The 26,295-nt window shown below is 29.0% G+C and overlaps 1 protein-coding gene across 4 annotated transcripts in view; it reads left to right on the top strand.

Annotated features, from left to right (window-relative positions):
* Positions 1-26,295, top strand: part of LOC148230679 (uncharacterized) — a 38,212-nt gene continuing 11,917 nt past the window's right edge. For 2 of the 4 annotated variants that reach the window (XM_088193947.1, XM_088193949.1), the window contains exons 1-5: positions 1-322; positions 4,976-5,134; positions 24,713-24,892; positions 24,978-25,090; positions 25,163-25,329. In XM_088193947.1, coding sequence (XP_088050073.1) covers positions 128-322; positions 4,976-5,134; positions 24,713-24,892; positions 24,978-25,090; positions 25,163-25,329 — 814 coding nt within the window. In that variant the 5' untranslated portion in view covers positions 1-127. Of the gene's footprint in view, positions 323-4,975; positions 5,135-20,082; positions 20,327-24,712; positions 24,893-24,977; positions 25,091-25,162; positions 25,330-26,295 lie in introns of those variants that run through there. The other 2 variants (XM_088193948.1, XM_088193951.1) reach the window with 1 other exon arrangement.

The raw sequence follows: 26,295 nt of genomic DNA on the forward strand, positions 1-26,295 counted from the left end.
ATGGCCGCCGAGCCGCGCCAACGCAACGCGTCCGCCCCGTAAACAAACACGCACCCCCGACGCAAAAGACGCACGACGCACATGAGTGTTGTGAGTGGCCGAAACTGCTGCTAGCACCATAATATCTATGGACAATTCGTGCGTGCTGGACTTGCTCATCAGGTGCTTCGCGATGACCGAGCCCGAGGACTTGAACTTCACCGCCTTCACGGACCTCTGCAGGCTGTGTTCGCTCAAGAGCGGGCCCAGGCTGCACATCTTCGACAAGGACGGCGAGCAGAGGCAGATCCTCTTCAAGATCCGGTCATGCCTGCCCACCATGGTCAGTAATCGTTGTGTAATTAATTCATCGATCTCGAATGGTTGGCTTTTCGAGGCTAGTGCCACGTGGAAAACTCCGATTCCTATCGAGAAACAATGGCTTTAATTGAAAAATAATAATGTCACTATTTCGACGAATCCAATACCTATTTATTTATTTATTTAAAGCATAGTATAAATTCGTCGGATAATCTGCATTATTAACCTCCCACAATCATAGTAAAATATTCGTTTCCGTCGGTTAAAAAAATATGTTTTGTATCATACATTTTTATTAAATAAAATGGTTAGTAACTAAAAAACTAGTACAAAGAACTATCGAACTTATCTACTAAAAATAGTGGAGGATTGTAAATTAAATATAAAATAATCTATATACATATATTTGTACGAATACTGACCATTTAATTTATTATATGTAATTAATGTAGTGTTACTAGGTTTGTTGTTATTAAATTATTTAAAAATAAAACAAATAAGTACTATTTATTTCAATTTACTAATATTCAGTGACGTTAGAAATTAAACTATAAATTCAATGGCTTAAAGATAAAAAAAAATATTAATACACTAACCAAAAATATTTTGGTCACAAAGGCATTCGATTTGTATCTATTATTACATAATAGTTATGTTCTTATTCCATTTATTTTTTGGTATAATTCATCGTTTATAATATATGTAAAAAATACGTAGTCGTAGCAAAATACTATTTTATAATATAATATACTAAAAAAATGTCACAAATACTATATATTGTATATGGAACTACGCGCTAATCTTATCACTAATTTTGACGGTACTTTTCTGTTATCAGGGGTCATTTTTAAATATTAAAAAAAATAGCCTAAATACTGTTTTTTTACAATATGCTTTTTTGTGAATTTACAACACAGCTTCAATCCAAAAAAAAATGCATAGTAAAAATAATAATTATAAATGCTACAATAACTTTAAAACTCAATAAATATATTATATAAAGCAAAAATCGTATCTTATTTAAATTTTATATTCTTTTAGTAACATAATATATTTTTTGGGATGCAATTTATTATATAGGGAATTATTTTCAGAGATATGTGCATTAAAATAAATATTTTGTTTCATAAAACCAATTATTTGTGTATTTATGTAAGGTTAATCTTTGTTTTTCTCTTTGCAAAATGATTCTTTGCAGATAGTTATTCATGGGGTGTGCACTGTTTTGACCAATGCTCGCTCGCACCTAATCTCTTCAACAGCAATGCCGTTTTATGACACAATTATTTAATATATTGCGCATTTAAGTTTTCCTCATTATGAACACGGATGAAGGTTGTTTCATGAATGCGTAATTTTGTGTGTGTAATTAGGTCATGGCTTGTCAAATTTTACAATCGTGCAAATCGATGGATATTATGCAATTATTTTATATATTGCTCATTTAAATAGTGTTTTTAATTTTTATATGCTTCTATTGTAGTATCTTTATATTTCTGAATTTTATATGCTTTCAGAATCATAGTAAAAAGTGTAATTAATGTGAAGCAAATTAATAATTTTCCTGAAAATGTATAATTTTTGCTTTTTAGCAAAATTATAATGCAGTTTTTTACTGTGATATTTTAACAATTTTTTGGCTTGAAAAAGTGTAAAAAATATTTTCTTCGAATCATTATAGATAGCCAAAATTGATTATTTATTTTATCATAACTATAATAAATATGTTATAATAATATCCCATTTTATTTTAGCTTAAAAAGCGTCTCAAAAAATTCCAATCTTTTTATTTGTGGATCTTTTAGAATATTAAATATAGTGAATCAGTGTAAAATTTATATAAAATAATTTACATTTTATTGGTATTGATACTAAATATTTACATTTATCAAAATAGAGCTCAAAAGTCAGCTTTAAATAAATTCAATTTATTATTAGTATCATAATATCATAATAAAATATAAAACATAGATTCATTTTTTTTCGAATCAAATAAGGAAGTAAACAGATGAATTTTATCGTGAATTTTGACACGATAAGAAGTGGCGTAGATAGTTTTACATTTAAGTTGAGTTATATTATCTTTGTGGCAAAATTGAAGTGCAATGTTTTTGTGCAGTGATGTGTACAGAAGATTTTAGTCTGAAAAACTGGAAAAAATATGCTACTAATGACTAGAAGATGACCTACTAATAAATAGTAAATATTTTATTTATATGTGTAATAAAAATCTTATTTTAATATATTTATCAAGTTATCATAAAAAAATATTGTCTGTGAGAAGGTCATGAAATAAAAACGAATCAGATTAATCTATAATAAAATATATTAGTAGTATTTTGCGCCCTTTCTGTAAAAATTATTATGGAGCTAGCTGATTTACATTTATAATCATTGACATCAAATATCAGACATTTTTTATTTACTTTGATTGGTAAAAATAACAGGAGATAAAAATCAAATAGCTGATTGTTCCTTATGTAGAGTAATCATTTATGATCTAATTTACATTTACACATGCACTTGAACGTAATATGATATAAGGGAAATTTTATTGAATAATTTTTGGAATACAACTAAAATATACTGCAATATCAAATTAATTATATATTTATTAATTTTTTTTTGTAATATAAAATCATTTTAAAATCATATTTACATTGTTAATTTTCAAAAGTATTTTAAATATTACGAAATAAAAATTAAGACACAATTTCTTGCATAATGTATAATCAGTGAAAGGTCAAGCGAGTTCATAATTTTAAGAATGCAAAAATTGAGCCAGGCGAGTTTATTTATCGCCGTTCCCCTCTTAATTCAGTCGGTTAAAAGGGGGCCCAGGGCACATGTGGTTCGGGGGTGCGTGACTCACCCTCCGAAGGCCCCCTCGGCCTCGTTTCTGACTCCTGGCTGCGACCACCCTCTCCCTTATCTACTCCACTGATTGTACTATCACTCGGGGAGGGTTCGGCGACCTTAGATGCAAAGGACGCTACAAAGTTTCTCAATGCGCTCTGGGAATTCGACTGGCACAGATTCCAACCGAGGGTTATGACACCAAAACCAGCATTATCCCATTTCCTTTCATAAAGCAGAAGACAAACATCTGATAAAGTGTAATAATCTGTCAAAATAATACCTAGCAACCTGCTATTAGTTGTAATAAACCTGGAACATAAAAACTGTTTTATTTCATCTTGGTATATAGGCGAGATGTATTTTTAGATATTAGTATTCTGTTTTATTTTTGGATATTAGTTATTTATATAGTATTTTGATAAGGGTAAGCAATTTATTAGGCAATAATGAGTGTTCAGAATAATAGAAATAGAGTAGTTCTAATTTAAAAATAATGAAGGATTATATATACAACACAAAAATGAGGATTTACAAGCTAAAAATATTTAGGTAGGGAATTTAATTCGTGGGTTATTTATTTTGTACTTTTGTAATAAAATATAACAGATAATATAAGCAAAGTGATTTATATGTAAAATAAGTAAAGTTATGTTTACATTTTGTATTGATTTATACAGTTTTTGTGGTTCAAAAATTTAAGAAATTCTTAAAAAGCTGAATATGTATTTTTATGAATTTTGAAAAAAAAAATAGCTAAAAAATGATTTGTTAAAGATAGCTTTAAAGTTGTTAATCTAAGAATATTTAAGCTTTAAATTAAGTTAATCAATTTAAATCTTTAGTTTTAATTTCTATTATTATTTTATTTGATATAATCAGTTAATATCACAAATCTAAGAAAGGAGCAATATGCAAAATTATTAATTTATATGTATAGTCATGTTTTACTTATTTTTAGCGATTTATTAAATTTAAATCCAAAAAAATTATATTATTTAATAATATCTAAGTCAGATTGTGATGAACTGTATTATAAGATTTACGATGAAATGCTTGATTTTTACAGTAATTATCATCTAGGTATTATAGATGATATCTTAATAAAAATTGCAGTCTTTTTTATTTAACTTTTTATTAAAATTATATTTTTTTAAATTAAATTATGTTTCTAAGAGATGATTTATTTATTAGTTAATTATTTTATATGTAATATGAAATATTTTATATTATATAATAACGTTCGACGGAAAACGACCTTCCGTCGCGACGCCAATCGAGCAAGTTTCTCCGTTGGCGCTTCACCTTGATGTTCACAAGGACTGTATCGGCTCCCACGACATTTAATCTTTAATTTGGAAACTGTTTAAAATCTAAGAATATCATGTTTTTTTGTGGATATGTGTTGATATTCTTAACGTCATAATTTATTGCAGATAAAGCAACTAAACTTCAAAAATTAGTAGTGAACACGAAGACCGACAGATATATTATATATATAAATTTAGTTGATGAACTTTATTTGTTTTAAATATGATATATGTACATAAATTAAGTCTTTTTTACAGTTATCTTCCAACACTTATAACAGAGATAGTTGACTGTTTTAGTGTCCTAAAATGAATCGATAGACGTCCACTTTCATATGAACAATTTTAATGAAATGCGTCGTTTCACCCCTTCGCTTTTGATGTTTGCTCATATGCATACATTTCAGATATAATACGCGTGGGGTAGATAGCGTATCGTAATTGCTTGGGGTTATGATTTTATGCTCTTGCGCAAATAATAATATTATAAAATGTTGCTTGTTTTTCAGATATCAAAGGACGACTTTCTGCCGAAAAAAATATGCGAACGCTGCGTCACCAGATTGGAGCAACTGTTCGAATGGCGCCAGAACTGCCTCAGCACAGATACCGTCCTAAGAAACTATGCCGAGTCCATGAGGGTCGTGACTTCTACCATCAATTTTCAGGTAATTGAGTTACGAAACTATTAAAGTGATAACCTTGAACGCTTCATTGGTAAACTTGTCAATTGAAGTATCGATTATTTATGTAGGTAAAGGTTGGGCCATAATTCAGTAATATTATTTTGGGATGATTATTTATATTCTTATTTATTATTTATAAACATACAATCGTAATAAATGGTAAATAAATATAGTGACAAAAAATTGTCAGTAATAATTATAAGTTCCTAGATGCCAAAGCTCGTTATCGCTCATACCACATCTGTGGCTGGTTATCTACCAGTAGATAAAGATAGGCGATAGGATTCCATATAATAGACCCAGTTATTCATTGGGTAGACAAAGAATATACATCAAAAGGATTGAAACAACTGATGAAAACTCGGTCAAAATCGCCTTGGGCTGGTTAAAAAGCGTGGTGTGATCGTACACCATGATAATGCGAGACTTTATCTAAAAAAAATGTGATTATGGATTAGAGTTATTATTAAATCCGTTATTTTTAACGTAGTATTTAGAAGTCATGGTTTTTTTCAATCCCCAAAATTAAAGGCTTTTTGGTATATTTACTTATTATTTGTAACAATTACTAAAAACGCAATTGTAGTTATATATACCAAACAGCGATTGGAAAATTATAATATAAAGATAGGAATACATATTTTATTTTTGTTAGGCAAAATAAGTTTATAGAAATACGAAGACATTTAAGGAATTAGATTTTTTCATAGTGAATATTTCTGCAATTGATAAAACTCACTAGCTTTCCGTTGATGTTGGCTTAATTGTAAAAAAATATTTATAAAAAAATTAAATTTATTTCATCGACTACATTTATTATATTTTACCGTAGATATATTCTGGTGATTTATTAGTTAATTATTTAATTATTTTTTTATTGTAAAGGTCATATTTATTAAATCGATATCAGATTTTTTTTCATTAATTATTTTATTACAGAAAAAAGTCGTCCAATAAATTTATTTTTGACAGCAATTTTAAAAATAGTTTTTATAAGTTACATAGTCAGGCTTTTGTAAAATATATTTTAAACCGATAATCTGCTTATTTATTCTTTCTTCAAATATTGATATAAGCACTGCAACAATTTCTAGTGATAAAGCTAAGTTAATTTTAGACATTTTTTAGGTGAAAAATCAAAATATCTCGAGTCATTTTTTTAAAAGACTCTACAGAAAGGATTCTATGATTTTCGTTTCTTCATTTTGTTATTTAGTAATAAGCTCACCAATCATTAAGACTAATTTGTATTTTTTTTCTTTGCTTAAAGTGATTGAAATTTTTTTATTTTTGCAGCTAATATACTAATTTAAAAAATTCTACATATTTATAGCACTAACTATAAAATTAATTGAAATTACAACATTAATGAGAGTAATAAACCAAATTAAAGGAACCAGTTATATTTACAAATATTTATATTATCTGTATTTATATACAGAATCATATTTTTATACATATATTTGTTACGGGTATTCAAACTCAGTATTTCTGTACTTCTGAAGTAGCTAAAATTATATGATAACAAAGTGAAACGTTACTAATAAAATATTAATTACGTTGATAACGAAACAGTATTTATCGAACAGCAATAATAAATACAAACACATGGCAAAAAGTATGTTTGTAACTAATAAATAATAATAGTGATATTTATTAGGTTGTTTTATACAAAGTGTCCGATTTTTTAATAATATAAAAAACGCTATTTTTTACTACAATTTTATCAATCAAAATATGCTCTATTTACAGAAAAGATATTTTAACAACAATTTTACAATGAATTAATCCATTGTTTACAAAAATTAATTTGTAGAGGTTGTAGGTTCATCAAAGTCTTTAAAAATATCACTCTGATTAAATTTCACATTTCGTAGAAATAAGTAAATAAGGGGGGATAAGGAAAAATCTCAATCCTTATTATTTTAATTTTGTAGTTTTTTTTACCAAGATCGTATGTTATGCTTATTTATTATGCATGCTTTAAATTTTCATTCAGTATTATTATGCTTTAATGGTTTCGCCTGGTTTAATAAATGATCGATGAATATTTCACACACAATTCTGTCAACATAATTTTTTTCGGGTGCAAACTCGATTTTGGAGCATATTTTGGATTATACTATCTAATTATTGTCTTAATCTCTTCTGATTCTCGTAAAGAATCTATATTTGATTGCAGGTAATGACTCTCATTAATAATAACTAACGAAAACTAATGAATAACAGATATGAAATATTGCTTTTTTCACTTTTTAGCACAAGGCATCCAGATTTCCTAAAAAACCTCTGTCTGTTTCGAGTGTCCAAACACATTTCTCAATCATATTTTATCAAATATATATGGATCGCACATTTTCATGGTTAATATCGCCAGTAGGAAATTTATGGAACTAACGTTTTACAGTTTTCTGACTAGCATTACCCTCGTCAAATCCCGAGTTGAAATTTCTCGTGGTCTGCGCCTCATTCTGTTTTAATTTGAACTAGTACAAAAAAGGATACGTAAAACTTTTGTGGACAATATAAAGGGTAGAAGTTAAAAAATAAAGTATCTAACATATTAAATATGGGTATTAACAACAAACGTCTTCTTCAAATGACGTTCCATTTTTGGCTAGATTAAAGTGGACTAATTGATATGAAACAGCCATTTATGTTATTTAATTATATGTTAGTGTCAGATTTTATTCAATAATGTAATAATAATAATAATGTGATATTCGTGATGTAAAAACACAAAATTCATAAAATATTTCTGGCATTTTTTTTATTGTTTTTACAAAAAATCCTTTATTTAATATATTTAATTTGAACTAAATTCCTTCAATGAGTCTGGTAATGAATTTATTTCATTCCAGCGCTATGGAAGTCACGCTTGTTCTTGTTTTTGGTACTAAACGTGCGAATGTTATTAATTTTTCTTCAATGACAATGTCAAATCATCATGATACTATTATGCCAGTTTATAATGTAATGGATGTGGCTATTTATACCTACTGTACGAATATATATACATTTTTACTTGCGTTGTATCTTTTTTTCCAAGTAGCCCTCGCATATATTGTTAAAATAAAAAACATACTTATATAAAAATAAAATAAAATAAGTATAATGATTGAAAACAGTTAATTATTTAATTATGCATATTAAGAAATTCAATTTGAATCCGCATTTGCATTTTAAAATGCTTTTCGTGTAAGCGAATGGACTAATTAATAATGTATGAATGTATGAAAGCGAGTGCGAGGTGCTAAAGTGAGACGACGTGTACACGCATGATCAGCATTTGCATCGGTAAGGGTTGGTTCTCTGTCCAGGTGGAGATGGGGGTGTAGTGGTGGTGCAGTGGTGGGGGGTGCCACTATTGATCCGGCCAAAGGGATAGCTTTACGGAAGCGTCTTGCATTCGATACGCAATCAAGAAGCAATCGAATGCATCCAGATAATTAATTTTGCTTTAATAATAATCATTTTTATGAAAATAAATATTCAATATAAGGGTGTTCTAATATATTTTTACATATACATATATGTACATATACCGATGAAAATGCATTAATATTTGATTTCTCTGAAATTAAATATTTTTTTAAATATTATCGGGATAGATTCGAGATTATTTTTAGGGATAACCTGAGAATTTCTGGTTTAGAATCAGGGACGTCATTTCAGCTTTTTATATAGTTCTTATTTCATTATAATTCATAGTTTTTAATTAAATGGTTCCATCTGCTTCTCCCCCCACCCCCTCAAATTACGTCTCTGTATGTTGAACATTTTATAGCTATGCGTGGTTGGAGATGTTTGACGATCTCATTATTTCAAATGTTATACTTCATATATACTTTTTTCCGTATGTCTGAGAATCGCGTGGTTGTATTTTTTTTACAGAATATTCTGCAATTCTCTCAATGCTGATTTTTTAATTGTTCCGCTTTGTGCTGTAATTAAGCAAACGTAGCACTAAGACCTAAAATAGAATCGGCATACCATGGAAAAATTATATTTGCTCGTAAAATAGAAGAAAAAATAGCTATGGATTGGATATGATAATAAGCAAGATAATATTTAAGGAAGAAAATATTTTGTATGCGCATAATCAAAATATGCGATAAAGCGTCGAGGATTAATGGGTCTTTTTTCGAGATTAATCTCCCGGGAAATCCAGGGAAATTTCCTAGTTTTTATAATCACGACTCCTTGGATTCACATTGCAAAAACCGGGACTAGAAAATATCAGTCATGTTTAGCATCGATCATTTTTATATATTTATGATATTATTCCGTTATTAATCTTATTCACTAAAAGCAGGGGCGTAGATATGTGCCGCCCAGGGCAATCCTTAAAATTGTAGCCCCCCCCATACCATTTTTGCAGGGTCATAAAATCAGCATTTCGCAAAAAAATAAATTGGTTATTATTAAGCTCTTGTTATTCGTGGATTTAACCACACTAGACGATCCCATCGCGAAAATGCCGCCTCCAAGCAAGTGCCGCCCGGGGCGGTCCGCCTCCTCCCCCCCCCCCAATAGCTACGCCACTGACTAAAAGTTATTTTTTATTAAAATAAGTTGCAAATTTTCTTGCTGTTTGTCGGTTCACATCCTCAGTAGAAATTGCAGAAATTGAGAACATTTTTTAAATCAACTTGGATATACCAAAGTTTTAAGAAACGAAATAGATATCATGTATATATTTTGCTGGGAGTGTCACATTTGTACAAACAATAATAAAAATTATGAAAATAAATTACAAATGTGCGAATCAAATACAATTCGATAAAATTTAATTATTAATTAATTAATTAATATTAATTAATAAAATTAAGCTAGTAAAAAAAACGGCATTTATTTTCGCATCTGCTTTCAAGCAATATGGGAATTGTCGTTTTTGTAGTTTTAAACTATGTGCCTTAGAGAATCGCGATCGCGTCCCTTATTCTAAACCGTTGCGGCTAGGACGTCAGCGCTTGAGAACGCTGCGCTTGCACGAGCTATCCAGCTTCTTAAAGAACTTGCCAAACACGCGTATATTTGCGGCGAAAGCTATGAGGAGCTGGTTAAAAATATGTAAGAAGGTGCTTTTCTATTTTAGGTGTGCACCATAACTGTCTTTATTGCATATTTTTTAATTTTTTATAATTTTTTGTATAATGGCTATCATGACGCATTAAGGGAAACCTGCCAAAAAGTCACGATGGTCAGATTTGTAATAAAAAATAATTTAAAATTTTTGCATCTTTATTTTCTCAAATAAACTGGTGCAACTTAGAACTGTCGTTGATATATGCTTTTTCTATGGATTTTCTTGCGGATCTCGCAATTAATTTTAATATGCACAAGCTGAATTTTGAAGCCTCGACCCTAAAATCGAGCTAGGACTTGCACTTGCAAATCGACTTAATATTCTACAAACTCTTTGCGGCAGCATTAATTGAGTTATATTCGTATATTTTTCATTTTCCGTTTCTAAAAGTTAAATATAATTAATAATTATATAGAATCGATTATCACGCATTATTTTTAAATATATTAATTATGCTTGTGTGATTAACGTATTTTATGAACTGAAAGCCAGAAAAGAGTTACGTTCATAGCTGTATAATAAAAAAATATTTTCCCCAAATAAAAGTAATTACCAAACTAGTACAAGCTACTTTAAGCACTGATTTTGTTAAATTTCCTTTCAGCTGTATAAATATTTTGACAGCCACTTCTAAATAACGTCTACTCAAAAGTATTGATAGGTTTTCTGTAAAGAAAATATTATTAGTTGAATTAATTTAGTTCAAATGAACGTTCGGAGTCATTTTTGCATGCGATGAAAGAAGCTGTGGAAGCGGTGCTTCCATAGCTTCTATAGACGAATTGTTATTAATGTAATGTATCCGTGATTAATACCTGAAGAACCTGGGTTTGAATCCAAAAATGCGTAGGCAATTACTATCGCGTATGAAAGATCATGATTAATGATTATTAAATATCTATAATTCTGATTAAACATCATAGATTTTCTTAACATCGCAGATGAATATTGTGCAAAATAGTTTAAATAAAATCGAGCCAACACTTGCACGATAGCTGTAATAATATTTTTTAATTAATAAAATATATGTCGCTAATTTATGTCAGGTGTCTCATTACTATTTAACTTAGTAGTTGTTGATGTTGATGTTTACCCCATTGTAACGTTTGCATATATTGTAAATAATTTATTACTGAGTATCTTTGTAATTTACCCATTTTCAAAATTTATCACAGCTTACCTATTTCAATAACAAACTGAGATATGATTTTGATTCGAACCAATAATGCTCGTCTTGTCTGTACCAATACCTGCTTAGCTCTGTATAGGTATAATAATAAACGTGTTTACCAAATTATATAAAAAGTATGAAGAAAAAAGCAATTTATAGATATTCTGCGGAGTGATTTAATTTCGTACTCGGCGAAGGGGAATATATAATACAGATTTATTTACGAAGCAAAGCGAATTTCCGCTTGTTTACTCTTGCGAATGACGTACACTGTTTATTATCGTCCATTGTACGAACGTTTTCGGAAACTGGGGGGGTGAATTATTAATTTTCGAAGTTGTATATTTATTTTATGATCAAAATGAATTCATTATTTATATGTATTATAAACATGATCAAAATAAAATAAACAACTGTGAAAAATAATTGGAGATTGAAATAGGATAAATAATATTGCAAATGGTATACAAATATGACGAAATTATTTTCTTGTGTATTTAATTGATAAGTAAGTTTACTAAAAACTTCTACAGAAAATTTGTTAAAGTAGTAAATGCAAACGTCATTCTATTTATTAAGAGCAATTGATTTTTAATTTACATTTAACATAGATTGATAATAAATTAATATAGCAAGACTTTTAAAAATATGCAGTGAAAGCTTTTTTGGACACATTATAATATGAACGGAAGTTCTTTGATAAGGCAATCGATTGATCTTAAATTTAATAATGGGTTAATGGCTTATGGTGTTAATCAAATGCTAATATATTATTATTATGTAAAAAAAATATATAAAATAATCCTTATTTTTTTCTGTAATATCATTTTTTTTTATTAAATGTCTGCTTGATATTTTAAAGAATATATTTTTACTTTTGGTGTTACATGATTTATCTAAAATATATTAACAGGTGCTTGAAATATCTTTTACTTGCAATCAGTTCTGGAATTATTGTTGAGAAGACATAATATTTATTGACAATTTTAGTGTTTGCGTTTCCTCACAATTCTTAAGAATATTTTTATGGAGGTTTCATATGAGAATCGTCGTTGGAGTCAGATGTCACAAGGTAACCGTTGCGCGAAATGGTTTCAATCCCCACTTTCCCCACAACCTTCGGATGGGGTACTCAAAGAGCGCCCCCACTCCTCCTCTTTGCACGCTCGGTGTTGCCCTCCCTCGACCTTACAACTTACCATGACGGCAACACTTGACCTTATAACTGAAAGCGCTATGGGATTTTGTGGAGGTCGCAGGGAGAATTTATTTTAGGTTCTGTCAGATCGTGCACTGGATTCGGTTTCAATCTAGTGCACCATTTCAGCGGTTGGCAACCTTGAACTTTGGACTAAATTTGCATTGTATTTAGTTAGGTTTCATTGACACATACTCAATATTATGTCTAAATGATCTAAAATATATTTACACATAAAGGTGTAAGCTCTTACATGTCTAGTAATTATCTTAAATTAGTAATGCCTATTTTTTCAAACCATAGAAATTAAATTTATATAAAATATTAGCCTTAAATCTTATAATAAAATGGTAAACGTTAGTAAAAAAATATTCAAAATAAAACTTCAATTTTTAGTTCTCCCTAAATTATAAAAAAAAACTGATGTCAAAGATAGTTCTGTTTGTGGTAATAAGATAATATTATGACCAAAAACAACAAATATCGCACTCCACAGCATGTACTTATTGTGTATATTATATATATTATTTATTATATATATTATTCATCAAGAAAATCTCGTTGTGTAATTATATGGCAAACGAAATCATTTTATTTACTGATTTACTAATACCCTGGAATTTTCTTATTGGCCATCCAGTGCGTAAAATTGTTGTGTTTTGATTATAAATAGTTTTTCTGAAGTATATGTCAAGGGGTAATTGATCATAAATAAATTTCAATATATTTTTAAATAACTGCAGATAAGCGCGATGAAAATATTTTAAGGTATATTAAATTTTATTATTATATTATATTAGGTTGTTTCATATCAAATGTTGTGTACTTAATTCTATTCTTAATTAAAGTCAGACATGTTTTTTCTTTTATGGAGCTAATATGTATTATGTTGTCAACAAAAGTTACCGCATCTTTTTTGTACGAGCTCAAACTAAAACATAATGCGGCGTAGGTCATGAGAGATAGCAATTTGGTATTTGACGAAGGTATTGTTAGTTAGCGAACTGTAAAACGTTAGTTGAAAAAAAAACGTGCTAAACGAGACCGGTGGAAGACTTCCATCTGCTGTTGATGAAAAAAGACTAAGTAGCAGTGTATCACGATATCTGAATATCATAGGGGAAGGAATAGTGTAGTCCGTACGTCTCAGACTAGTAACTCTGAAGTTGCGGGCTCGAGCCCCAGCAGCGGCACTCAAATTTTTATTTATAAAAAAATATAAATTATAAAAAAAAACTGGCCCCAGCTGCAGCATCTTTTATTGGTTATAAATTTAATTACACATACTATTTTATATTTATTAATCCAATATATCCCCAAAATACCGAAAAATATGGTGATAATTTGTAGGAATTTTTCATAAACCACGCATAAAAAATTCACTATTATACGTCCGATTTTGGTAAACCAACTTAAATCATCTATAAAAATTACTGTTGCAGAATAAACGAATAAGGATTGGAAACCTCATTCACCATATTCCCCTGACGTTTTTATACAAATGATCAAACATTTTGATTTATGTCTTCGAAATTCTAAATTCAATAAGCAAAATGATATTATAAAAGTATTTGACGTCTTCACATATTTTTAAAAGGAATATTTATATTAACAAGAGGCTCATTTATTGTTAAATTGTTGGCAACAAACCATGTATGAAAATGAAGCATATTTTGGTTCATAAAATTCTAGTTAAAATATATAAAACGTTTTATATCTCATTAAAAAAATCTAATATTATATTTTTTGTTTATAAGAAAGGGATTTTTAACTTAATTATAAAAATGTGTTTTCCTTTTTGTCTCCTTTTCATGCTTATTTATATCATCGTCTATAGAAGCTATGGCAGCACCGATTTTATAGCTTCTGAAGCCGCACACAAAAATATTATTATTGTGGTTGTTTTCAAACGGACAATAAAACTTTGGTAATGCAAATAAAAAAAAATCTATCAAGATTTATGAAGTGATATTTTCAATTATTCAAGTATCAAATAGTAAAGGATAAAATATTTAAACATATTCATGAGATTATGGAGAATTACAGTTTTATTAATGAATACAGATTTATACACACTCATAATTATATATTATAAAAAAAAAATGAAAAAATATCAATACTATTTATTTCTAATTTTAAAATTAATAGAACATTAAGTGTTCAAATTTTTAAGTTAGTACGAAGTTTCATTTTTATTACCCCTGTAGACTACTCAAACTATGCTAAAAAATATTACTAAATTAAATTACAATGAAGTTAATGAAGTATTACTCGTATTGCTATGGAATTGACTGCTATAAATGACATAAAGATAAGTATATACATTTCGAAAAATGAATTAGGGCACAATTTGGCATATACAGATGATGTATTTACCAATATTCTTATTTCACTGCAGATTTTTTTAACTATTGCAAGTTGTGAGCGATCATACAAAAAGCTTAAGTTTATTTTTCCATATTTGCGTGATTTATTAGGACAGTAATTTAGCTTTTCACGGCATTGAAAAAAAACATAGAAAAAAAATATTTCGATTATGTAATTTATCAGTTTGTATTATCAAAATCAGGAAAAAATAATATTTAATTATCTGTATATTATTTTTTCTTAAAAAATCTGTTATATTAAAAAAATTAACTATTTGTTTTTTTTTCTATTTTATGTGTTATTTACTTTGCTGTTATATGATTGAGTTGATATTTATGTACAACGCTTCTTATTTCTGCGTAAAAATCTTCCCAGTGGTTATGGATAATATTCGGTTAATAAATTTAATCGTTCATTTTTATATTATTGTATTTACTTTTAAAAGTTTTGCTGCCGTGAAAATTTATGTCAATAACATTTAATACTTTTTTACATTAAAACAAAAAATTAAAATATAGGATGCTTCAAATAGCATTTTCGCCAACTTTTCTTTGTATAGCACTGAATATGGGGAACAGGGTATTTAAAAAATGAATTTATTGGCTTTATAAGACTTTATAGTTGTGAATTTTACAACGAAAAACTGTGGTATATTTTTAAAGTAATAGTAAGATATTAATATCTAAAAATATCTAGTTCTTTTCATAGGAAAATTTTTCATCAGTTCATTCATGTATACATTTTTCTAGCTGGTTCATGAAAAAAATGGTTGCTATTTTTAGACATTTTGAAAGGGTTTTAGTAATGAAAAAGTTGGCACAATTTCTTGAGATGCTTATTATGTGTATTTGCTATCTTGAAAAGTTTGTGTTTTAAAATTTCCCCCTGAAATTTGCGATAGATCATTTACACTTGGGGCTATCGAAACATACTTTTTGACAATATTAATTGGCAATTGATGATAAATATCAGCAGTCATATTGGGGGACTTTCATATAAGGATTTTTATTGAAATAATAACAAATCGCCGACATTTACTACTAGCAAATCAGAACTAACGACGCGTATCATCCGCATTCTCATATCTAAATCTCATACACGTGTGTGCGTTATATATTTTACGATTACACCAATACACGTGCAGAAAAACACATCCGTATCCAGTTTCGCAGAGTTGACAACCCCCAGAAAGACGTATCGAGGCGTTTGTAGGTGGACGCGCGGTAAAAGTGAAAAGGGAGACGGAAGGCTGTGTGTGTGCGTAGGGCCGGTTCGAGCGCAAATCGATAAAACTTTCCCTTTTGACGGTGCGCTTGTATAAGAGGTGACGGCGGGGCGGTTGCGTGGATGGGGCTTGGGGTGGGTGAGGGTGCGACGGCGTGTTTGTGTTGCGGATTTCACCTGCACGAGGGGGTCGACTGGGGGTAGAAATCGTCAAAAGTACGTACGTAGTATCCGACGCGGACGCCGCCGTTTTGACCTTCAATATACCCACCCGCTCGATTGTGATTTACATGTAAAAAATGAGTACGTACCCCTTAATAAGTTCTGAATGAAAAATAGTTAAAATTACATTTTTTATGGTAATTATATAAAATATACACATGAGTAGTGATTTGTGTTACAATTGATGTGATATTTTTCATTTAATAATTGATTAAATTCAATATTCTTAGAAAATTATTATAACACTTTTTTGGTCTCACGATTTTTATACACAAAAAAAATCGAGTCAAGAATATTGTTCTATCCTTTGTTATCTTTAAAGGTAATTCAGTTCATCTAAGTTTTAACATTAAGTGTTCCTTTCGGTGACATTAAAATCGTAAAATTTTCCTGAGCGAGTCTCTTTTTTGGTGAGATGAACAGATCTTAATGTTTTTTTTTCTTCCAAACAATTGAAGTAAATCACATCGTTGTTTTACTTAAAGTTAAGTTGACAATTATTTGCTTAAGCAATTTACTTTTATTTGTAGATTTGCAAGATATAATCCAATAAAAAATTAAATTCTTTATTTGAGGTATTATTTTTAATTAGCAAAATAGAGCAATGGCATATTCGGTTAATAATACCAGAAAGATATGACTTTGAATCGCATATGAACCATTATGTTTTTTATTTTTTATCGTGATTAGTGATTATTAGCATTTTACAAAAGATGCTAATTTTATATAAAATTACAGTTTTTTTGGAGATATTCTTTCTAAAATTTTGTCTCAAATATTTTCTAAAAAAATTGTGGTTTTTTACGCTCACTTCAATTTTACATGCATAAAGTATGCACAAAAGTATTATTTTACATGGTAAAATAGATGTCAAAATATGTAAATTAGAAAAGGTGTCTCTAGTGATTATTCTAGCGACGAGCATAGATTAGGTTTTCCTAGATTTTCCTAATCCCACTGATGAATATTGTGATTATCAATTCAAATCCAGCTGTCGTACATATTAGGTATAAAAATTGCTCTAATGATGAGCTAATTTAGCTCATAGAGAATATAATAAAATTATGACAAAAATATTTTTACTGGAGTCTAATTTTTTTGCGCCTATTTGTCACTGTTATGTTAAATTTTTTAGTTATATTTTCTCAAAGATAATTTAGTTCAAGACTTGTAGAAATATTATATACTATACCACGTTAAAACTGGGCTACTATTAAATTGATTTTATAAAAATTACAATGTAAAATGAACCAAATATAAATATATTTAAGTATGCTATTTTTTTTTAATATTTCGTTGTAACCTAACAAACGTAAGCCCAATGCGTTACAACGGGGTAAATCTATTCTAGATGTGTATGGCAATCAAACATTATGAATATCTACAAGTAAATATTAATCACCAGTCTAAAAGTCTGGGAATCGGTGACAATAGATATCACTTTGCAGTTGAGGCCGTTTTTTTTTAAATAATAGCACATTTTTTTATAAATAAAAATTTTGTGCCTTATTACATTTTTTTTTATTACAAATCTGAAAAAATGACCATGTCCATTAAATGCACTATTTATTTAGTAGTTGTTGTTTACCCGTTGTAACAAATTGGGCTAACGCCTGTCATCTTACAATGGTAGATTTAAAATAAATAAAATAAAATACAAATGAAAAATATACGATTATATATTTTAAAAAATAAAAAAAAACAAATTTGTGGCACACCTTAAATACATAAGCACTATCCCACATATTGTCCAGCTCTTCATAGCTATCATCGAAAACATCAATGTTTTCGTGTAAGAGGAGCGTTTTTATGTTACGGTCAAAAATAAGGTTAATGATCGTGACTTATTTTAAGAAACATATATTTTAAATTAAATAAAATACAAATTAAAAATATACTATTAAATATAAAAAAAATATTTTATGCACACCTTAAATATATGAGCACCATCCATATATTGTTCAGCTCCTCATAGCTATCGCCGAAAACATCATTGTGTTTTCGTGCAAGAGGAGCATATTTAAGTGACGATCAAACAAGGGAAATGATCGCGATTTTTAAATTTCCCCTTTTATATAAAAAATATATAACGCTTTCATGTGGTTTAAAAAATATATGATATAAGTTATATCATTTTTTCAAGCACATTTAATTATGCTATTTTTATGTGTGCTTGAAAAAAATTTAATTATTTAAGAAATTGAATAAAATATAATTGTAGTTTAGGTTTTCTTGATATTTTTTACAACGGAACATTCTGAAAAAATAAAGGAACACTTTTGATATTTTTAAGGCATCACATACCAATATTTTTTTTTGACAGCAGAAATTAATTAAATCTTTATTCTCAGAACACTCTTTGCGCGACGTGTGATCTTAAAACAATGTCAGGCGTCGACGTTTTTCACACATTTCAAGAATAGTGTAATTAGTTTGCACTACATCTATTATTCTAGCAGCATGCTCGTGTTATATGCATCACATGTCTGTTACACAAGTTTGATTTGCATCTTGCTAATTGTATTAGTTTCACTATTAAGTACAATTAAAAAATTTGCCTCTGTTGCATTTTTATTTACAATGGTGAGTCACTCTTTAAAATGTGTAAACATAATTTTGTTTATAATATATGTTGAAAAAACACAGCATAGAAGTGTCATTCCTGTATTTAATAAAAAATCCAGGATATTTTTTGAATAATATTAAAATTATATAATATAAAAAAAGTTTTTCTTTAAGGGTCAAATAGAACATTACAGGCTCATACGAATTTAGTTTATTTTTTACAGAATGTTCCGCGGAACATAATTAAAGAAAAACAAAAAATGCTTATCTTATCACTAGATAATGACAAAAATGTGGATTACCACAGCATAAATTAACCGTTAATTATGCTTTATTAGGAATTTTGATTCACTGAAACTATACAATGTAACGCGGTAGATTTTTTTTTCTTACAAAATTCCATTGAATCAAGCGACTTAAATTTGTATTTTGATAATATTTTTTTTTGTACTAAAGAAAATTTATAAATGCTGGAAGATAAAAATTTCAACCAAAAACATTATCTATGCCAAGGATTAATTAAAACCGAGAAGCCGCGTATTAAAGCTAGTATAATAATAAACCGCAATATATTAAATTTTCTTATATAATAATAGATACTGATGATTTACTATAATTGAAACTTATTGCTTTCGCATGTCTGCGAGCAATATACTAAAGATATTAGATAATCCATTTAGAATCGTTAACGATGTCGATAATTTATTTAGCAACTTTATAATTTGACTGTAAAATATACAATATATTTGCCTATAATATATTATTAAATATTCGCTTTAACTTTACGACTTCAACGCCGTTCATTTGGTACGGCTTCACTCAAATATAGACGCAAAACACGTTCAATACTTTCGAGACGAATAAAATATAAAAATAAAATAGATTCGCTAATCGCCCCTCAACACACGCAGAACACGTGTAAACGCACCGATGCAAAATGCACAGGCCCCCTTCGGGTTTTTCCTTTTCCGAGACACACCGTAGTTTTCGAGGGCTAGGAGGCGTAGGGTGGTGGCCATGGGGGCGCGGGGAGCGGGGGAAAGGGCCCCTTCGCCCCTTCGTTCCCTTCTCCTGCGTTTCCCGGCTCGACCTCCGATGCACCACAGTGAGTTTTTCCTCGCGGACGCGCCACTTTCTCGTGGAAACGCACCTCGTGGAAAGCGCATTTCCACGAGAATAAACATAGTGAAAATCGTAAAATTGTGATAAATAAGTTTTATATAAACAACAACAAACTGTGATAGTTAAATGTGATTGTTTTGTAGTTTATTTATATTGTTATTTATGTTGAACATATACGCGCAAGATTACAACGCCGACTCCAACATGCACTACTGGGTAAGCTTTAAAGCTCTGTATACATATTTATAAACAAATCAATTAATATATAAATATAATATTATTTTTTTAATTATTATGATTATTAAATATATATATATAATAAATTTGGATAAATGCCGAAATATTTTATATTAAATTATATTTTTAATTAATATAATAATTATTATTATTTTTATATCAAACCACCATAAAATAAACAGTCAGCCCCACCGATTAGCATATCTGTCGTGCATATTCATGTATGATAATTCCACCCTTGGAAAGTTGGCGTGGGGGTGTTTGTGTCGGCGTCTTCGATTTTAAATGGTAGGGGTTGTTACCCTATACCAGAAACTACATTAACCCACGCGACGTATACACACAATTGTGCATTACTTGTTTTAATTGTGTGTTTTACTATGGTATATGTATCGTGCCTGTATTCTTTGTAATGTACATATGTATATACTATGTTGAATCTAATTATCTGTTAATTTTATTAGTAATATCATAAATTGCTATGTGTACTAGTATTAGTGTAAATATTAATATATAATAATAACTGTAAAGCTAAGAATTGAATCTATATCAGATTTTTAATTGACACGAGAGGATATTAGTAAAAATATTTTTTATCTATTTAAATATTATGTCTTGTTTATCTTATGATTAATTCTTTTGTTTTGCATGATATTAATGCAACTAATACCATTTCAAATCTATACTCTTTTAATATATTTTTGTGCAAAAAATAATTTATAAATAAATATACTGTAATATATATATATGTTTATTTCAAGTAGTATAGATAATCTAATATTCATTAATTAATCAAATTAAATGCTACATTATTTTTCCATATTAAAACGTTTCTATTTATAGAATTCAATATATCATTTTTCAACAGTTAATGAATTATAAAACGGTATTCTAATCATATTTCTATCACAGTTAAGAAGTGTAAACGAAACTTTCAATAATCATGATAGTTGAGAGCTTCTACTTTATAGAAAAAATGAAATTATCCATTCTCATAATTGTTATTTATTATCTAGATTCTTTAATAAAAAGCTAAAATAGCTATTCAAATATAGATATATAGTAAATTAATCATTGGTAGTATTTTTATTGCAATACTTTGAATATATTAAAAATAAGCCAATATAGATAAAAATAATTCAGTTGAATAATAAAATAATATAATAAACACAAAAATATGTGTATGATGCATGATTTGCTAATATATATAAATATTATAACAAAAACTCAAATAAAATTGTAAATTTAATACAATAACACGCTATCTGATTTTATTTAATACAACAACAATTTCGAGCAGTTCTTGAATATTTATATAAATTTAATTGTATGTTGTGAATAAATTACAATTTATACTGATTTATTGTTTTTAATATGTATCACGTATTGTGAAATCTCAATAATATATACTTTTTTTATTTCTTTTTAATTTTATCTCACACCAACACGCATTCATCATATACATACTTAGACGCTTGTGCCGGAATGTGTTCAACCCCCTCGCGACGCGTGGGGGTGCAACGCACCGGCCGTGATTAGATCATGCGCATTGTCTTTGACGTCCGAAGGGCTCCGAGGGCTGGTGTGGTTTATTGCAGTCGAATTATTCCGATATCGGATTTTCACTTTCGCAGGGTTGAATGCACCCGCCGCACGGGTTCCGTGACGTCACCCGGCGGCGTCGGCCGCTACCCTCAACCGAGGGGGTGAGTCTAGGAAGTATTTTGGGCGTTTCGTTATTGCGAGCGATTGAGAACGAATTTAGATTGTTCTTAAAATATAACTTTAATTAAGTACATGTATATATTATTGGGTTATTTTAGGAATTTGTTTTATGAACATTATTGCCCCGTTGTTGAAAAGCTTTCGTCTCAAAACTCGTCTGGTTTGATGAGTAGAAGTGTAATTAAGGAATTATTTTTATTAATTTCAAAGAAATAAAAAAATCAATACCAGCCAATAAAAAAGTCTAGAACTGCACATTATTAATTCAGAAATATGAGTATTTTTTATAATTTCGGTAATTACAGAGTGTTTTTTTGTATTATTTCTGTGTTATTGTTACACAAAAACATTTGTTAGTTTTTTATGTTATTATAATTTAATTATTTTAAATATTCCACTACAAATATAAAGGAATAGTACCTATCTAGAGTATGAAACATAGGTATATAAATATATTCAATACTTCACACGTGAAAACGGTAGTTTTTTATATGCATGGGTTGTAAATTAATGCGATTATATTATTATAAATAAAAACACTTCTGAATTTTTTCATCGAAAAATATGATATATATTAACACTATACTTTTGCATTCACAAATAAATAACCGCGTTGCATATAAAACAATGATGTTGTACTAATAAAATATCAAGGATAAATTGGTGTCTTACTTTGTGTTATTTTTAATTGTTTTTTAGTAAGAGTAGTGCTTAATTTTTTATATTATACGCAGTGAGTATATTTTTTTCTAAATACAGGCTTGGCCATATTAATGGGGTACCGCAATAAAAAATCGTAAAAATATAAATGAAAAACCGATCGAAGTTGTTTAGTGTTTATTTTAAGCTTATTTTTAATATTTTTTGGCTTTGATTTGTAAGAACCACATTCGTTGAACCGTTTCAAAGTATTTTAGACAGTGTATCGTAAACAATTACTGTGTTTTCTAATTTACGATATATTCAGGTAATAATATGCAATAAAATTATATTCATTCTTTTAGCTTCACTTAAATCGCATTTTTATTATATATTTTAAATAAATTATTTTATAAAAGGCCGAATAAAATATCATTATCTAGTTAATTGGGTATTGAGCTACTTTTAATATATTTAAGTGACGAACTACTCAAACCATTTTAATCATTACACATATTGATTAAATTAGCTTTTTTTCGGATTGCAAATGCAGTAAAATTAAATTATATTTATTGCTTTAAAATTTCAGAAATATACTTATCTATTATACATCATATATATTTTTAAATTATTCCAGGCTTTTTCTAGAGCATCTAAAACAAACTTTAGATCAATATAATTACTTTGACATAGATATATTTAAATCAATTTTAAAGATAATTGCATAGGAAAATTTATATTGTAAATAATTCATATATTTTAAGTATTATTTTCATTGAAGTTTAAATTATATCTAAAACCCAACAGGTTTAACAATTTAACTATTTTATTAAACTATCCGTTGAATTTTGATAATACATACTTAAATTTATGTATTTGAATAAACTAAAAATTATAATAATTTCAAGCGGTTCAATTAATTTGCTCTAAAAATTAGTTATTTCAATCTCTTCTTACGCCATTTAGTTTTGAGCGAATTTTTTACATCACAACTGCTAACATTAATAATAAACAATTTGCGTAAGACTTGCTTAATGCATTATTATGATACAATCCAAAATATGCGTTATATTTCTTTTTAAATTTAGAAATAAGTTTAATCTATAACGTATATGCCATTTTTCTCAATGATCTTCATCCATATTTAGTTGAAATGTGTTTTTCTTAAAGGATTCCTGTTACATGTTAGCGAAATACTGGCAAGAGTTATAATCTCGTATATTAAAACCATTGCGAAAGTTAAGCAAAACTCTGAACAAATAAGAGTCTGAACTGTATGGTGGTTACACTAAAACATTCTAGTCAAGCTCAATTTAAGCTCAATTCAAGTTCAAAAGCAACAATTCTTCATATAAGAATGTGCTCTGGCGTTGACGTTCATGGTGAAATATAATGTCCTTAATATTTTCCTCTTCCTGTCAATTGCGTCTTTGTTAGCAAAACTTAGTGAAATCGATAGATTTATTTGTTGGCAGTACCTCGTAGTATACGATATTTCGTAGTAAACAATCCAGTAATGTTATACTGAATCCACTTTTTATTGTCAGTCATAAGTCGTAAGAAAAAATATCGTTTTTAAATAACAAATCGCAAGCAGAAATTTGATGCGGCACACAATTTTAAAGCTTTCGTAAATGTTTCGAAACAGTAGCTTTTAATGCTATCAAATAGCATTTACTTTCAGTCATGGTCTTGATTTAATCCATGTCTATGGTGGCAGATATATTATATAACATCTAAATCATCGGTAGGAAAAAATATTATTTTCGTGGGAATTATGAAGCGGAGAAAAAAGTGCTAATATATGTTATAACATCTTTTAAAATCCATCATTATAACATAGATCATAAAACTCAGTATTAAATCAATCAATATGATATCTAAAGAATGAGACCTTATGACAAATTTAAAATAAGCGTTTTTTTATAAATATAAATCGAGCTGTTTCATATATTTTGTGACAGTGATATGACTTTAACCTATTTTTTTATTTATTTCCAGGATGGCACGGTTAACATGGAAAAGATGACGGAGGCCCAGAAAACAGCCTACCTGGAGGCGCACGTGGCGGTGCAGCAGCACATGGCAGCGGCGGCGCACGCTGCCAGGAGAGAGACTGCGCCCCCAGCGCCCCCCGCCCACCACCACCACCAGTACAGCGCCGTGGGATCTCCCATCAAGGTCAACACCCTACCGTCCCCACACACAAACCGAAACCCTTTTACTCTCTCGACACGCCACCATATACACGCTGTGATCATTTCAGGTACCACAGGTGAGTTCGAGCACCGGCGCCACCGACAGTACGTTCACAGTGCCAGACGACGTCGGATTGGGGTACGAGGGAGGCGTCAGGGTGCTACAGAGTCTCGGAAGCTGGTAATTGTCTAATATAAACGCAGTAGTGATCAGCGAAATGATTCATTTATATAATATTTGCGCGAATTATAGGTCACCAGAAGTCACTTCGAATATACCGCGGCCCAATCTGATACCGTTTACTGAACCCTACGCTGAAGGAGGCTCAATGAATCCGGCAAGTCGACTCAAAGCTCTTCAAGGAAACAGCCATAGAAAACACAATTCAAATCCAAAACCTACCAGTTCAAATAACGATGGTAAATATAGTTTTTAATTAAGCTCATCGACCTTCTTCGAAGACTTTCCATATTGTGTATTTCCAATTATTACTGTATCACAATGGCATTGATACCGTATTGTAACTGTGGAATTGATACATATGTGACGTCAATAATTAAATGTCCGTTTTATGGTTTCTTTATTATACAGTAGAGCCTTGATAACTCCGACCTTGATACGAAATTATAGTGTATTTTATATTGAGCAAAATGGAAACATATCAATACTTTCGTTATTTAAATCTTTGAAAAGACCAATTAATGTGATATTATAGAAGCAATCAGAGGAATAAGAACAATAATAAAAGGTCAATAAAAAAATTCAGAATCATCTCAATTACAAGGTGTTGCTTAAGACAACTAAAATGTTTCAAAATTATACGTAATTTGGCATCTTCCAAAACACAATCATTTAACTTCTATCAAAACAATAATTTAATGTCCGAATAATCAAGATATGAAGCACATAAATTTCCTGTTTAAAATTAAATTAAACCTGTCTCGAAAAAGTTATACGACACACTGATAATACCACTAGCTCATTTTATCTTTATTCCACTTCCTTCTATTTTTTTTGTCGGAACAAGAAGTATAGTAAAGTGTGTTTCATTCTTTAAAATACACACAACTGTGTGGTTTAATTGATATTAAGTACTACTATTACTAGTAAAACTTTATCCAGTTCTTTTTTATCTACACGTTCTATTTTTACAGGCTCTCGAAAAATCTGGATTTTTAGACATTTTTCAGTGTAAATTTAATTGAATTGTTGTAAATTTATTTAAGGCCATTTATATTTATAAGTAAAATTTATTAAATTTTTTGAGTACAATACAGCTTAAATTTTATTTTTGTAATATAACATAAGATTTAAATTGATCAATTGAAAATGAGTCTATTAAATATACCTAATATTTAGAGATATGGAAATATGTATTGCCATTA

The sequence above is a fragment of the Plectrocnemia conspersa genome, unplaced genomic scaffold (assembly GCF_051122295.1).
Source record: "Plectrocnemia conspersa isolate PC_06_02 unplaced genomic scaffold, ASM5112229v1 ptg000010l, whole genome shotgun sequence".
Classification (NCBI taxonomy): domain Eukaryota; kingdom Metazoa; phylum Arthropoda; class Insecta; order Trichoptera; family Polycentropodidae; genus Plectrocnemia; species Plectrocnemia conspersa.